General features: G+C 38.0%; 1 protein-coding gene across 3 annotated transcripts; it reads left to right on the plus strand.

Annotated features, from left to right (window-relative positions):
- Window positions 1–335: 335 nt before the first annotated feature.
- On the plus strand, window positions 336–16,062 carry LOC121410983 (5' exonuclease Apollo-like). Of its 3 annotated transcripts, XR_005969407.1 has the most exons (3): window positions 336–521; window positions 12,956–15,688; window positions 15,977–16,062. XR_005969407.1 is itself a non-coding variant. In XM_041603424.1 (2 exons), exon 2 carries the CDS (start codon window positions 12,958–12,960, stop codon window positions 14,830–14,832), a length of 1,875 nt encoding a protein of 624 aa, XP_041459358.1. In that variant the 5' UTR covers window positions 336–521; window positions 12,956–12,957; the 3' UTR covers window positions 14,833–15,779. The 3 variants fall into 3 exon arrangements, 2 of the variants coding, with proteins under 2 accessions (XP_041459358.1, XP_041459359.1); XM_041603424.1 differs by lacking the exon at window positions 15,977–16,062 and having other exon boundaries at window positions 12,956–15,779; XM_041603425.1 differs by lacking the exons at window positions 336–521; window positions 15,977–16,062 and adding an exon at window positions 8,811–8,831 and having other exon boundaries at window positions 12,956–15,780.

Genomic DNA, 16,062 nt, shown 5'->3' on the forward strand with positions numbered 1-16,062 from the left:
ATACATTTTGTACATAGTTTTTGTGGCTCAACTTACCCCAGAAGGTGGCTCAAACTTACCCCATATATGGGGCAAGTTGAGCCATTTGACATCGTTTTTTTCAAAGGTCACGATGACTTTCAGTGTGGGGATAGGAAGTTATATATAGGTGGAAAATATTTCAGAAGAATTAAATTTCAAGGCAAGGTACTCATTTCGGCAAGATTATTAATCATATCAATTCTAACATGCAAAAAGCAAAAACTGTCACAACTTACCCCGCCTTCCCCTACGGTATGGCACCATACCAAATACAGTTGAATTGACTAAAGCGACACCTATAGTCGACATCAGCGCGTGAGCTAGGCCTCGAGGCGATGGCGCGCTGAAAACATGAATTCGACTTTTTATTCTGTTGTACATCTCCTCATCTCCTCCAAATGATCCATGGTTTTTCTTAAAAACGAAGTAGTGTCGACAACTTGACTGTCAAAGCGAAACTCGGACAAATGTTACATTACATGTAAAACAACTAAGAATAGGTAAGTAGAGTCTAAATTTTATTTAAGTTATAACGTTGTGTCCCGGCGTTGTGTCCTACATGTATGGCTATGGTACTTTGCATTGTGGAGCCAAGCAGGCAAGATTGCATCGGAGACCGAAGTGTCTCAGACGCCTCTGCTCGGGGCGCGCACATGGCGTGTACCGGTGCCGTAGCTGGATGGAGGAGCTTCATTCAGGTCGACTGGTCTGGGGCCCGTATTCTGAAGTCGGGTTCAACTTAAACCCAGGTTTAAAGTTGTGGTTTAAGTATGGATAGCCCATTGTTACATAAATCACTAACACTAAGTAACAGTAGAGTCTAGAGATATCATTTCAGCTCTTTTGTCTCTAACTAAAAGACTAATCACTAAGTCATTCATTGTCTAGACCACTCTAGGCGACAACGCAATACTTACCCGTGTTAAGAAACTGGGACTCCACTCACGCGCATTTGGGCCGCCCTAGCTTAGAACTAAGCTTTGTTTCACGAAAAATTGAATATTCTTATAATTCAATACATGTAACTAATTAGATTAGTACTGTTAAATCGGTACTCACCGGTTCTTTTCTTGAATTTTCTTGAAAATTCCCACGCTTCTGGCTTCAATTCTGCGATAGATTCTGTTGCCATAGACAGCTACACATGCAACTTTATTTATAAATGGAGCGCCCCTTACGAGAGTCGCTAATGCCGCGGAAAAATTGTTAGGCATTTTGGCCTGTGGTCAAGGCGTTCTTCTGTTCTATTTTTTTATAGGTATGAGATCGAAATCACAGCGACTATTCACACTGTTCCATAATGATTCCGAAAGGAGGTGCAACACCCCCCACCCACATGGGCGCAAATCCCAGGGGGACACTTCCCCCTAACCCAAAATAGTAGGGGCACATTATCAAATGTCCCCCTACTATTTTTGTTCTTTTATATATGATGGAAAGAAATAGGCCTACATCATTTAAATCGAAGTAAAACAAGTATTTTGGACGAGACGACCTTCTTATGGGGGTGATAAACCTTCCTTTTTGTTTTTTTTTTTTTTAGTTTTTTTTTTTTTTGCCTGTTTTCCAGCCCCTGGTCCCCTACCTTAGATTTCCACCCTTGCCTCCCACTACTCTTGATATTGTTTGCGAATCTGTTTTGTAAATTAAAGGGGAATTTCACCCTGATAAAAAGATGATGAAAATATGAGAAAAATCATTTCAAAATATCGATGAAGGTGTTATTTGACAAAAAATGGAGTTGATAGAATTTAGAATGCTTGATTTATTGTGACGTCTATAACGAGCAGTTGCTCTATCCTAAATATAAAATGCCCAAATTTCCCATTTTTAATGGTCCGTAACGACCCACTTTTCTTTTTGATAACAAGTATGAACTGATATAGGCCTACTAAAATGTACCATAAAAATCATTATGTATTTCTTGACATTTCATTTACTTTTTTACCATAATAATAGCTGCTTGCAAAGGCCTACGCCGTCACCCGGGGGGGGGGGGCCACTTACATTGACGAGTGGATACCATGCGCGACCAAAAAAAAACGTAAAAAGGATGTCCTTTTCACGATAGGGCACGTTACCTACGTAACGTGATAAGGGTGTCAAAAACACAAAAATAACGAAAAAAGGGTATCTATTAATTCGCTAGGAAAACCGTCGTGTTTAGGGTCTAATTTGCGGGGATGATAAAACAAAATCAAAATGTTTTATAAAGGATGTCCTTTTTGCTCCAACACTTCGTGTTTAGAGTCCGATTTGCGCGAGGTGTAGAAGGTGGGGTCGTACTAAACCAAATAAGGTAAAGCCGACGACCGAAGGACCCGTAACAATAAAACATTCCTGTACTTGTTTAGGGGTTCATTTCAGGGAATATTTGCCAAGAGTATCGTTTTGTTTCCAATACTTGTTAAGGGTAGGGTTTCACACGCCAATACTTGTTAAGGGGTGCATTTTCAGAATATGGAAATTACGTGTTTAGGGTGCTTTTCGAGACCCCATGGTCGCGCATGGTATCCACTCGTGAATGGAAGTGGCCCCCCCCCCCCCCCGGGCAAAAAAAAATCTTACCTTTGAAAAAGATTGGTGGGGGATGGATTTTCCTCGAACGCATACCAATTTTTTTTCTGCTATTTTCATAATAAACTTTAAATGAATTCAACTTTGCACTACTTAATTTTTTCAAAGACAAAATAACAAAATTACATCTCGTCATCATCATCATCACCACTATCATTAGCATCACCATCATCATCACCACAACCGTCACCACAACCATCATCATCACCAAGATAATTTTCATCATCGTCATTGCCATCATCATCTTTTTTTTTTCTTTATTTTTTCCCCATCCCTTCTTCTTTTTTTTTCTTCCAATATTCCTCCTTTTTTTTAGAGCGGCACACCGTCATGCTCCCTCACTGATTATCCGCCTCTATATGCTTGGTGTTGTATAAATTGGCGGATACCTGAATGAAATACTGAAGAGAAAATAAGGAAAGGGAAAAAGTAAGAAGAAAAAGAAGAGGAGAAGAAAAAAAGAAAGCCAAACAAATGAAACAAAACAATGTCAAAATTTCGTAATAAAGTCTTCTACGTCAGTTTAATAATGATGTTTTCATTGAAATGAGAACAAAAAAAGAATTGAAACCATAGGCGGCGGAAGCGGGGACGTTCCCCCCTAAATTTGTTGTTGACTTTTTTTTTTTTTTGCTTGTCAATTTATTTTCCTACGTCCCCCCTGAAATGTTTGGGTTGAGAGCCTTTTTTTTTTGCTTGTCAAAATTTTTTAGGTTGTCCCCTCCTAAAATTTGGGGCTTCCGCCGCCAATGATTGAAACAATGAGGTAAAAAGGACTACATTATATAGTGTAAAGAAATAGAGGGAAGCTCCGAGACAATAAAAAGGTTGAAAAAGAAAAAAATGTGAAAACACAAAGCTCTCACAACATGAGCATAATAACAAATAATAACAAATAAGCGAGGACAAGTAGCTGAGGGACCCCCCCCCAACTCTCTCTCTCTAGTTATCTATCTATCTATCCGACTCGATTATATAAGAGAAGAATTTACTAATCAAAATATTATGAGCAAAAAGCACGAGCTGATATTTTTTATGAATATTCAAAACTGATAGAGAGACGCAATCGAATTATTCGATTGCGACAAAATTGATGATCTGAGAATTTATTGTGTTTAGGAATTCATTAAAAGCATAAAGTTGATCAGCATTAAAATATGGCAGGCGCAACGCATGAGCTAAAGCTTTATAGGCATACACCGATAAAAAATTTTAAGTATTTTTGGTAATCATGAAAAAAATTGATATTTCATGAAAGAAAGCTCAAATCCCGAGGAGGAATATTCTTATGAATTGACTTTAAAAAAAACTGTGGTAAGCCCCATTTAATATTTGATTATAAGTCGAATAAAACAGTAAAAGCTGAAAAACGTTCGCGTGATATTTGGCAACCTCCCCCCCCCAAAAAAAAAATAAATAAATAAATAAAAATAAAAAAAAGTTTTTAACTATAATAATGATCGAAGGTAATTTTGTCTCGCGTAGAACTGGACAAATGAAAAAAGATTGTCACTAAAAAAATGAAGGTAATTTTGACCCACGTAAAATTTGGCGAGCCCCCCCCAAAAAAAGGAAAAAAGGTTTTAACAAGCAAAAAAAGGCTAAAAAAGAGAAAGAAGAGACAAGAATAATTATGAACGAAATATCCCCATTACAAATAATGCTGTGATCATCATAAGGGAGGGGTCGCATAACTAGTATGAACAACGTATTTAATTCCAAAATATTTACTACAAATCTCAATAGGGGGATCGGGCAGAAATGCTCACCCCCACCCCCACCCCCCCGATCCGCCAGAAATGCTCACCCCCACCCCCCCCCCCCCGATCCGCCACTGATTCCAATCAATAATGACATTTATCTGCAATACTGATACTTTGGAATCAAGATACTGAAGATTGATACGCTTTACATAAATTATGAACGTCTGACAAAAAGATAATCTACCGATCACCTGACCAGTTCGCGTATCACTTCGGAGTTGATCACTCGTCGCAGCTGTGTGGAACGCTCACCGAAAATCAACAAAAAGGGCCTGAAATGTAAGTTTAATGATAATCTATTTTAATTTGAACTACTTAATTAATACTTTTAATGTCTCCCCACCAAATGAAAGTCATATCACTTAACTCCAATTTGTATTAAGGCGTACATTTACCAAAGTCTTGGGTTGGAAATCAGAACAGCATTGTCTAACCCATATTTTTGGGTAATGTCGCCTATGAGGTCCATACATGTTAATGTTTGGACCTCATTGGTACTAGGAGTGGTCTAGACAAGGATTTTAGGAAGTATAAAGTCCGATTGTCTCAGCTTCACTATCAATGAATCAGGAAAGAGCACATTAAACATTAGACAGGAATAACCGTTGTTTCTGAGGAATTATTCAACAATTTCTGACATTTTACTGTAATCCCCATTCACCGACGGTAAAGTCAAGTGTCCGTGTGGGCTCCCATTTGTTATAACACCAGCACCTTTGTCCGACCAGAGTCCAAAGTTTGAGGTTCTATAACACATCGAGGTTACAATCTAAGGATGTGTAAACTACAAATTCAAAATATTTAATTATTCAATTTTAAAATACTTTAAACGATATAGATGAAAATGCATGAAAATTATACTGTACCGATGTTTAGTTGGGTACGACACAGGAAAACAGGTCGAAATGGCAGCCAAACTATGAAATATTTACAAACGAACGGAGAGGGCGTCAACAATGTACGAATGTGATATCGATATTGCATTCCACCAGCACACCTACAAGGCAATAATACGATACGATACACTCACGAAGACAAACGATAATAGTTATGATCGCGATATATCGAGACATTAACGATAATGACGTCATTCAAGATGGCAACTTGCAAGATAACCGTCAGGACAGGATAAAACTGCTTAGATGACAGATTTCTCAATCCAGTGGATTTTTTTTTCAATAACTCCGGTCCAAGGTATGCAATTACTTAAATTATTTGTATTTCCCTGAATGTATATCATTAAATTTCGCTAAAAAAACAGTTTTAAATCGCGATCTATAAAACGCTAGTTCACTATACGTTGTCTGTAGCCACGGACCCCCAACCTCTTCAGTCTATGTATGGTGAGTGGAGCCAACGTAGTTCAGCGGAACAACCAAAATACAGAGACAGAAGCTTTTGGTCTAATTAAACAGACCAAAAGCTTTGGTCTCTGTTATGGTTCCGCTGAACTCCGTTGGCTCCTCTCACCAAAAAGGCAAAATGCAGAGACCGAAATTCTAGCTCGATCTGTACAAGGGACTCGATGGCCATATACGCATTAAGTTCTAATAAACATGATGAAATCAAGTGAAGTTGCGTGACAGCCGAAGTAAGTCACTGCTGTTCCCCCTTTTAAGTTTCTTTTTCCCCGTTTTGGTGCATTTCAGGCCAAAATGGAATAATAATCGTTATTTTGGTATAGTTCGAAACTCGAAACAGATGGCTGCCAGCTGTCTAAAACATACATGTAAGAAACATAAAAATTTTGACACTTGGCTTCCCATAATTTTTGCACAGAGTTAGACCATGGTCTAAGTTAAACCTTTCAGTACACCGCGTGTCTCTTCGTAGATGGCGGTCTCCTGCATTCATTTATTACATTATATATATATATATGCTTACATTTATAAAAGATTAATTTATACTCACATCCTTATTTGTATTTATTATGTAATATGACCACGACCAAATTGTTTATATTGTGAATCATTTTGTATATTGTAATTGTAAATATTTTTGTATTGTGTTTTTTAACGCAGAAATAAATGCAAACAAACAAACAAAACCTGACTTCAGAATACGGGCCTTAATACTAGCATGGACCTATTACGAATGGACATTCAACAAGAGCATTTTATGACCACCACCTGTTTCCAGCTGTCAAAATCGCTGTCTAACCCTTAGGGTTCTCTTTACACGTTTTTTACAACCACCGCCCGGGGTGATTGTTTACACAAGCTCCTTTCGGCCATTGATCGCCACCGATCGATCACTGGCCCTCTTTCGACCAAAGACAGTCATGTTTTAGCCCTGATTGCCAAAAGGGAAAGTCCCTACATTAATAGGGTCATTCCATGTCAAATCACCCAATGGGTTTAACCCGACCATTTTTTATTTTGATAAAAATTGGTATACTTGTTTAGTGTGATCCCACAGTACCAAATTTCAAATTTTAGGTCAATCGGGTCAGGGGTTCACGAGATACGGCCCGTCAAATTTTTAGATTTTTGGCAAAAATGGGCGTGGCCGCCTACATTTGAACGCTTGTATCTCATAAACCACGGGGCCAATCTTCACAAAATGGGTATTGTTGGAAAGGGAATTAAATAAGGATTCCAAATCTGCAATCACTTTTAAGATTGGAACATGTTGACATACTTTGACCTTTTGACCCAAGTTTTGACCTTGAAATTGACCTTGTGGATCACGTGACCTTGAAATCATTTTTCATGAAATGTAAGCTCCAGCATGTTGTTTACAATATATTAAAATTTCAGAGACGCAATATTTTTTGTTAAGAAGTAATTAAGATTGAAAATATGCATACCACCAGAAATTCATAATGAACCATATTAAAACATGTATGTCATATGTAATGTGTATAAAAATACATGCAATATGCACTGTATACATGTACATGTCAACTTACATTGTACATGCATTTGCCACATCCTATTTTGTTTTACATCCATTCATCCTAAATGTTAGCAGTACTTGGAAAGATACAGGCCTGAATGGTCAACATGATTGTTTGCCTATTAACATTACTTGGATATATATCCCAAGGTACTCTGGGCCATTTGCTGTGAGCACATACATGTAGTACATGTAGATAAATAATTTAACCGTATTCGTCCTGGGGTATTTGATTCTTGTCAGTCCCGGTATGCCCCCCTCTTGAGATCTCGGCCACGGATCGCAACAAAAATTTACAAGATGGTAGAAAATTACGTAATCTATGCATTTGCATTCACTAAAAATTCATATATTTTATTTTATATGAATTAATTATGCTAATTTATTCATGAAATTATACTTTTTGCTCTAATTCACTTAATAAAGATCCTACAGTGTAGAATGGTAATTTTTGATGTAAATATTCCTTATAGCATTCCGAACTATTGAACTTGAAAAAAATTCCGGTACCAAAATCAATTTCTTATGTATTTTATTGTTTAAGTTGAATTTCTTATGTATTTCTTTGTTTTTTGTTCTTTTTATTTCTATTGTTTTTTTATTTTACAAAATTTGTCGGCAACTTTATTTTGGTCATAAATAGCATCAAGTTAAATGACTGTTGACCATTAAAGCAAAAATAATCACTCATTTATGAATTTTAGCTGAAAACACATTTTGTATTGACTTTGTACACAAAATCAAAATTGAGGAGCTCAAGATGTACAAGTGTGTATTGTACACGTTAATACTGTACACTATAAATATCTGGTGGTATGCATATTTTCAATCTTAATTGCTCCTTAACAAAAAATATTGCGTCTCTGAAACTTTTTTATATTGTAAAGAACATGTCGGGGCTTATATTTCATGAAAAATAATGTCAAGGTCACGTGATCCACAAGGTCAAAACTTGGGTCAAAAGGTCAAAACACCTCAACATGTTCCAATCTTAAAAGTGATTGCAGATTTAGAATCCTTATTCAATTCCCTTTCCAACAATACCCATTATGTGAAGATTGGCCCAGTGGTTTATGAGATACAAGCGTTCAAATGTAGGCGGCCACACCCATTTTTGCCGAAAATCTCAAAATTCGACGGGCCGTATCTCGCGAACCCCTGACCCGATTGACCTAAAATTTGAAATTTGGTACTGTGGGATCACACTAAACCAGTATACCAATTTTTATCAAAATAAAAAATGGTCGGGTTAAAATTTTCATTTTTTTGGGGTGATTTGACATGGAATGACCCATTAGCTAGAATGCAATGCACAATTCATATCCGGTTTTTCAGTACATGATTTTAGGCTGTCTATAATGTGCGATTGTCGTCTGACCATAAAAAAAATCCTGTTAAATTTTATCAATCCTGTGGAATTTTACACCCAAATGAAAATCAACTTCTGACCGAAGGTAAGCGCTACTATCGACATCAATATTGTCCGAAAAAAGATGCATTTTTAATGTTTTTCCGCACATTTCTCCATCAAATTTCAACTGCATCTTTGTCGTAAATATACTGATCTACAAGGTGATGTCAATGCATTTTATGTGCGGTTATTTGCAATGTGCGTAAAAAATATGCTTATGCACGCCTGTTTTTTCCTGCAATCATTTTCATAGCGCTAACGTTCGCTGCTGTGCATCGCTTTTGATAAAGAGAACGAACAACATCGCAATGGGTAGGAGCAGCGGACAATTGATTTCCGCTGTCCATCAGTAATGGCGTGTTTTACGACTGGCTAGATGGGCATCAGCTGCCAGCGCTCTGTTTATAAAAGGATTAGCGGTCACGGTCTTTGGCCAAAAGGAGGGGATTTGTTGAATGTCCATTTGTGATAGGTCCATGATACTAGCCTAGGGTCTTAGCCTGGAGGCTTCTGGAGAGTAAAAGTCATTTACAGTGTACTGATGCAGGCTTACTCTCCGTGAAGCCTTTGTAGCTTGTATAACTATACTGCTTTTAGAAGTTTTAAGTTTTATTCTCATAAATTGGGGTTTACGGATATTTGCGAAATATATCTTATCAAATAAAAAGAAAATGTAATTTATCCCAGGCCTCGAAATAATCGACGGACATGGCCATCGATGCCCCCATTACTGGCCGTCATGCCCTTCTTCTTTTTGCTAAAAGTTACGGCCACTAAAAATGTGCCCTTTTTTATATGGCCGTGGTGCCCTTTTTTCTCATAAATGTGCCCTTTTCTGATATATAATGTACCCCTTTTGAAAGTCTGCACCTTTTTTTCTGAGCGAGGAAAACTTTTCTCCGATCTCAAAAAGTATTCAATACCTTAGCTTTACCAGCGACGTCCAGTGCATGTATGCAGTCTAGTCTGAAGCCGCGCCGAACGATGAGCTAGCTATACACAGCTGGCCGGCCGCTAGCGCGCTTTACATATGCTATTTAAGCTGCAGCATAAGAATGGACGAGCGCGAGCTCCGTATGTGTACTACACAAATGTCGCGCGCGCTGTACTGTCCTGGCGAGCGCGCGCGATGCGTAAGTGCAGTACTTTGAATAGGAGTGTTTCATAAAGCGAACAACTTACGAACGACCGGTGATACTTTCTTGGGTGCCAATCAGATTCACATTTTATTACATGTAGCTCAAGAAGATATCACCAGTCGTGCGTAAAGTTCATTTTTTCTTAAGTAAATAATGTGGTTTGCCGTTTGGTAATGAATCTGATGTACAACATCGACTATGGAAAGCCCCCCCACGCCGCGAAACTGTAACACCTACAAATGATTTATTACATGCCCCTTAAAAAGTGGCCTTGGTGCCCTCTGCTGCCTGGCCTCAGTGAAAAAGTGCCCCTCAAAAAAGTGGCCTTGCCCCCCAAAAATCCTATTACGAGGCCTGTTATCCATAGGGGCTATATGGTATACAATGTACTGTACACACTGCACTGCTTACATGTATATCCATGCATTGACCATCATGATATGTAACAAGCTAAGGCCTGTCTATAGCAGGGATTCTCAAACAAATGGTGGCGCGTGCCACTTGTGGTGCACCGAGCCTTGCGGAGTGGCGCTTGGGAGCCGGTATAGATAAAAAAAGAGTAAAAATAAGGACAAATTGGTGAGAAAAAATGTATCTATCAGTAACCTGGAAATAAGGATTTGGTGATCATTTTAATACAAAGAGAAAACAAAAACTCTTTACTTGACGCTTAATTGCTTATTGATTTCCTCAAATTTTGTCAATTTCAGCACTCGATAACCCCTATTATGGAGGATCGATGGTGTTCTCCTTTTTGCTGTACAAAGTTTATGTGCCACACAAGTGATTTGAAAACCCTGTTTGTAGGATTTCTCAACGGCGAGAAAGTTTGCATTTCCAGAGTATACATTTTGGTTAAGTGTTAAACATCAAATAATAGGATATTCAAAGAACATCCTGATCATAAAAGATTATGAATTTGGGACATAAAAGTAGAAACTTTGTTTCCGGAGCCGATCAAAATCCGAAGTTGTAAAAGTGAAATACATGTATGCTCAGATGTATTGCCTGCCGTGATTGCCTGCATGCACTCTTGCTTAACACGAGTTGTAGAGAGAGAGAGAGAGAGAGGGGGGCAGTTTGGGGCGTTAGTGCAGTGCAACGCCTAATTTTCAGCCCTTGTAAAATCGGGGAGCGTAACTTCAGCCACTGGTGTACAGATGGGGGTGGGGATTGGGGGGCCCCCAAGTGTTTCACGGCCAATAAAAAAAAAGAGAAAAGGAAAGGGAAAGAGTGGAACATTGTATTATTTTCTTAATATTTTGTCAAAATATAGATACAAGAACATTTCTTTTATACGGCCCCTGGATAAACTACATTTACATGTACCATGGTAATGCTGATTAACAGCCAATCAGAATCGAGGATTCAATGCAAGTTACCATTGGATGGCAAAGTTACACTGATGGTAACTTTTATGTAATGGGGCCCAGAATAGCTACATGTACACGTACAGTATAAATACCATGTGGGGTTGACTATAGTCATTGCTATTGTTAATGATATTTATCTTTCTCCGACCCCTGAATTAGCATATGTACATGTATAGCCCACTCCTACTACAAACAATAAACATATAGTACTAAGTTTAAGTTATGCTGAAATGTCACAATTTGTGGCCCAACTTCATGGATAGCCCCAAATGTATACATGTATACTGAAAAGTTCATTTGAAATAAAAGGCATCTACAGGATTATTTTATCTCTCATTATGCAGCTCTATGACAATTTGTCTTATGAAAATCTGCCCGGGGGGACCACTTACATTGACGAGTGGATACCATGCGCGACCAAAAAAACGTAAAAAGGATGTCTTTTTCAAGATAGGGCATGTTATGCACGTAACGTAATAAGGGTGTCAAAAACACTAGAATAGTGAAATAAGGTTTATATATTTCACCTGGAAAGCTAGGTGTTTAGGATCACATTTGCGAGGGTATAAAAAAGACTAAAATATGTTGAGGATGTACTTTTTACCCCAATAGTCAACACTATGTGTTTAGAGTACAATTTGCACAAGGTGTGGGAGGTGGGGCCTTATTACTAAACCCAATGATGTAGGTAAAGGTAAAACTGACAGCCGACCTCAGTGACATTACAATTTAAGTATCGCTGTATACTTGTTTAGGGGTTCAATTCAGGGAATACTTGCCAAGAGTATTGTTTTGTTTCAAATACTTATTGAGGGTAGGGTTTCATACGCCAATACTTGTTAAGGGGCACATTTTCAGAATATGGAAAATAATTGTTTAGAGTGCTTTTCGAGACCCCATGGTTGCGCATGGTATCCACTCGTCGATGGAAATGCACCCCCCCCCCCCCCCCGGGAAAATCTGACATCAACATGAAAAGGGGGCAGGGGCCATAATTATATCATAAATTTCGTTTGTATGAGATCAGTACTTATGAAAATATTGACATATTGCTATACACCTTTAGCTTTAGTGTCGATTCCAAACAAAATCAGAAATTCTTATCAAGTAACAGGAAATCAACTTTGTCAGGCAGATACATGTATCATTTAAAAAATGCAAGTAAATAAGTTACTGACCAATTTTATAGCATTTTTGTTGTCCATGTGATATAAACATCTCACCTTTTGTGCTTGTTTGTTTAAACCTCAAAAACTTGTGCGCGAAATACTTGGGTAGTGTTGCACTTTTTTCAGGGCTATTTTACAGCTCAGCGCGCACTAGTTGATTGGCATAGAATTTTACAGTTGCGACTCGCAATATTGGTGAAACCTCTTGACCTACATGAACTTCACATTTTCATCAATAAAAGTTTAAAACTAAGTCTGCATCCTTGCCGTCCATGTAGTACATGTACATGTAGCTAGGATTTGTATGAAACAAGATATTCTGATTAGATTTTATCATGACTCTGTGATGTTTATTTTTTTTTAATGTGCCTGAAGATTGGACACCTGACAGAATTACATCATAACATAGTATACATGTATGTGCATGTACTGTACTTGTAGGTTAGAGGGTTTCCCTGGTATTGTCATCTCAAAAAGAAAAGTGTCACATGTATGCCGATGATAGGGCTCTCTAGGTGAGAGCCCTTCCCGAGATCAATGAGTGGGCACTTGTTCTGATTCATGCGAGTAATACATGTATGCATTCTTTATTTCCTCTTTTCAGCAATGAACGGTGCTGTTATTACAGGTACTCCGATAGCAGTTGACTATTGGCGATGTCATAAGTCTCCATGCAGCAAAGTGTTCTTCTTGTCCCATGCCCATTCAGACCACACCAGCGGTTTATCTTCAACATGGCGTTACCCAATCTACTGCTCAGAGGTTACGGGAAAGGTTGTAGTTGCCAAGTGTGAGGTGAAGCAATCACTCATCAAGTCTCTATCAGTAGGAAGCAGACACATCATTCCTCTAGATGAGAGTGGAAAGGAAACCATGACCGTTACTCTTATTGATGCAAATCACTGTCCAGGTTCTACCATGTTCCTGTTTGAAGGTTACTTTGGACGTTTCCTTTACACAGGTGATTTCCGCTACCATCCATCTATGTTTCCAAACACTCTCCTCGGGCTGAATCGTCCAGTGGATAGACTGTACCTTGACAACACCTACAACAGTCCCAATAATGACTTTCCAGGGGAAGATGATTGCAAGGTAAAGATCATGGAAGTTTTAGCTGAGTACCCCTACACAAATGTTGTACTTGGTATGCACCAGCTTGGAAAAGAAGACCTCTTGGTCGATATTGCAGAGTTCTATGGGGAGAAGATTCAAGTGACCCCTGAACGAATGTCAGTTATTAAACTACTGGACTGCAAAGATGTGTTCACAACATGTGAGGAAAGGATCAGGGTGGTACCAGTACACACTATAACCATTAGTAGGGTAGAGCAGTGGAATAATGAGTTTCCAACTATAGTTATCATTCCATCAGCTATCTTTAGAACTCAACGGAAAAGTTGCATTGCAAATCATCCCAGTGTATTCATCATTCCATATTCTAGCCATTCTTCATACAATGAGCTTATCCAGTTTGTGAGATGTGTGAGACCCAAGAAGGTAATTCCCATTGTACAACCACCACCATCTAAAGCATCTGAAGCAGTTATTGCTAACATGGGTAACTTCAATCAATATCTAGATCTAAACCCACCCACTCCAGTCAGTATCCCATCATCTGTACAAACATACATGAACTCCCACCTTTCAGAAGTGGGAAGACCCATTCTTAGAAAAAGACGGTCAGTAACTGACATGAAGTGTGCTTCAAAGATTGCCAAAGGTGTTGTCTTTGAAGATACAAGCGATGATGAGAGTGAATGTAAAGAAAACACAAATGGAAATGGCATACATGAAAGTACTTCTGACAGCGATCTTGTGGAATTAGATTTTGATGAAGCTCCAGAAAACAACGAGGATGACTCCACCGAGTCTATTTGGGATATGAAACCTAATAGTAAAACTGCATATGGATTTGAAAAGCTTGATAGATTGAAGGACAAGCTATCTACATGTACACAGGCTACAGAGGCTTTTCAGAACAAGGATCAGGGATCTGATCAGGACATCCAGGATAATGAACCAAAAGAACCACCTAGAATGTTGCAGGTTTGTACTGGAACATTCTACAGCAAACCTAAGTGGATAAAGCAATCTTCTAGGAAAAAGACTTTACACCATGTTTGCAAACATTCTCAGTCTGGAAAGTCTTGTCTTTGCAAGTATCTAGTTTTCAAAGAATCAAATCAGATCTCCAAAAAGAGCCTGGATAAATCACCCAGCAACAGTAACTCCAAGTGTACGACAAATAGATCAATTTGTGACCCTTGCAAAAGTGCAAGAACTAACTTTGGTATTGTAGCAGATGAACCATGTGCATCCACACATGCAGAAACTGTCAGTCTTCATGAAGATCAGCAAGCACCAAGTATTATGCCAGTCGACCGCAGATCTAGAAAAGATGTAAAATGTTATTCTGCTATTCAAAATTTTTACAAGAGGGTGAAGTCAGGTAGCATTACATCTTCATGTACATCTAGATGATTAGAATAAACAATGTATTTCTTTGTGAAATGGTGACCAGACTTGGCCTGAGAATGCTATTTTTATATTATTTTTAGTTATTCAAAACCCCCCCCAAAAAATAAAAAATAAAAAAAAACTAAAAAAATACACATAATTCTCTTTCCTGTGTTGGAATATGATCCAGAGTGAATAGAGATATTGATGGAACATGTACATGTAATCAGTCATTAAATTTGGTATTCAGAATTTCATAAAGTAAATCATTTGAGAATAGTGCAATACCTTAATGCAAATTTTCTCTTCTAATATGAGGCTTTTTTTGGCAGCAGTCCTTGGGTCTACTTTATCATTTTACATTAGAATTCACATACATGTACATGTAAAGCAGATTCAATAGGTAGGTATTGCTACATGTACATGTAAACTGAGCCCATTTAACAAAATCAAAAAGCCATGGATGTTCCCAACAACATTGAGTTCTGAATCTTGATCAATGATATTGAAAGTTGGTAATATTAGCATGTGATTTTCTTTCTAAGTCAGTAATGTTAGATACATGTATATTCTTTAAAGTACATGTAGCTGGCAGACTGCCATAATATGCTGAAACTACTTCTTTTAATGTGGACTTGTCTACTGTCGATTGTTTCAACTACAGAATGGGGAAACCATAACTGGATTGTGATCGGATTGGACAGATACTGTGTTCCAGAAATTCTGATTCAGGCCTATTAAGAACATTCAAATAACTGATTTATTCAAATGCCTTTTCACTACAAATTTCAGTAGTTGGTATTGGTTACCATGCCAGACTCTACTCCTGTGTAAAGTGTTGTAATTATGGTTGTAGGGATAAGGTTTCATGTTGGTAGAGGTTTTAGGAAGAAGGCTTTTTTTATGTTAAAGGGAAATGAAACCTTTGGAACAAGTAGGCTTGTGTCAAAACAGAAAAATCAAAGAATACAAACAAAGAAAGTTTGAAAAAATCGGACAAATAATGAGAAAGTTATGAGCATATGAATATTGCAATCTCTAATGCTATGGAGATCCTCCCATTGGCAACATGGCAAGGATGTGTGATGTCACACATGAACAACTTTCCCTTTGATGGACTATGAAATACCCTGAAAATGTGTCTTTTTGCTTTTTCATGTTGGTAGAGGTTTTAGGAAGAAGGCTTTTTTTATGTTAAAGGGAAATGAAACCTTTGGAACAAGTAGGCTTGTGTCAAAACAGAAAAATCAAAGA

Source organism: Lytechinus variegatus, chromosome 3, assembly GCF_018143015.1.
Source record: "Lytechinus variegatus isolate NC3 chromosome 3, Lvar_3.0, whole genome shotgun sequence".
In the NCBI taxonomy this organism is placed as follows: Eukaryota; Metazoa; Echinodermata; class Echinoidea; order Temnopleuroida; family Toxopneustidae; genus Lytechinus; species Lytechinus variegatus.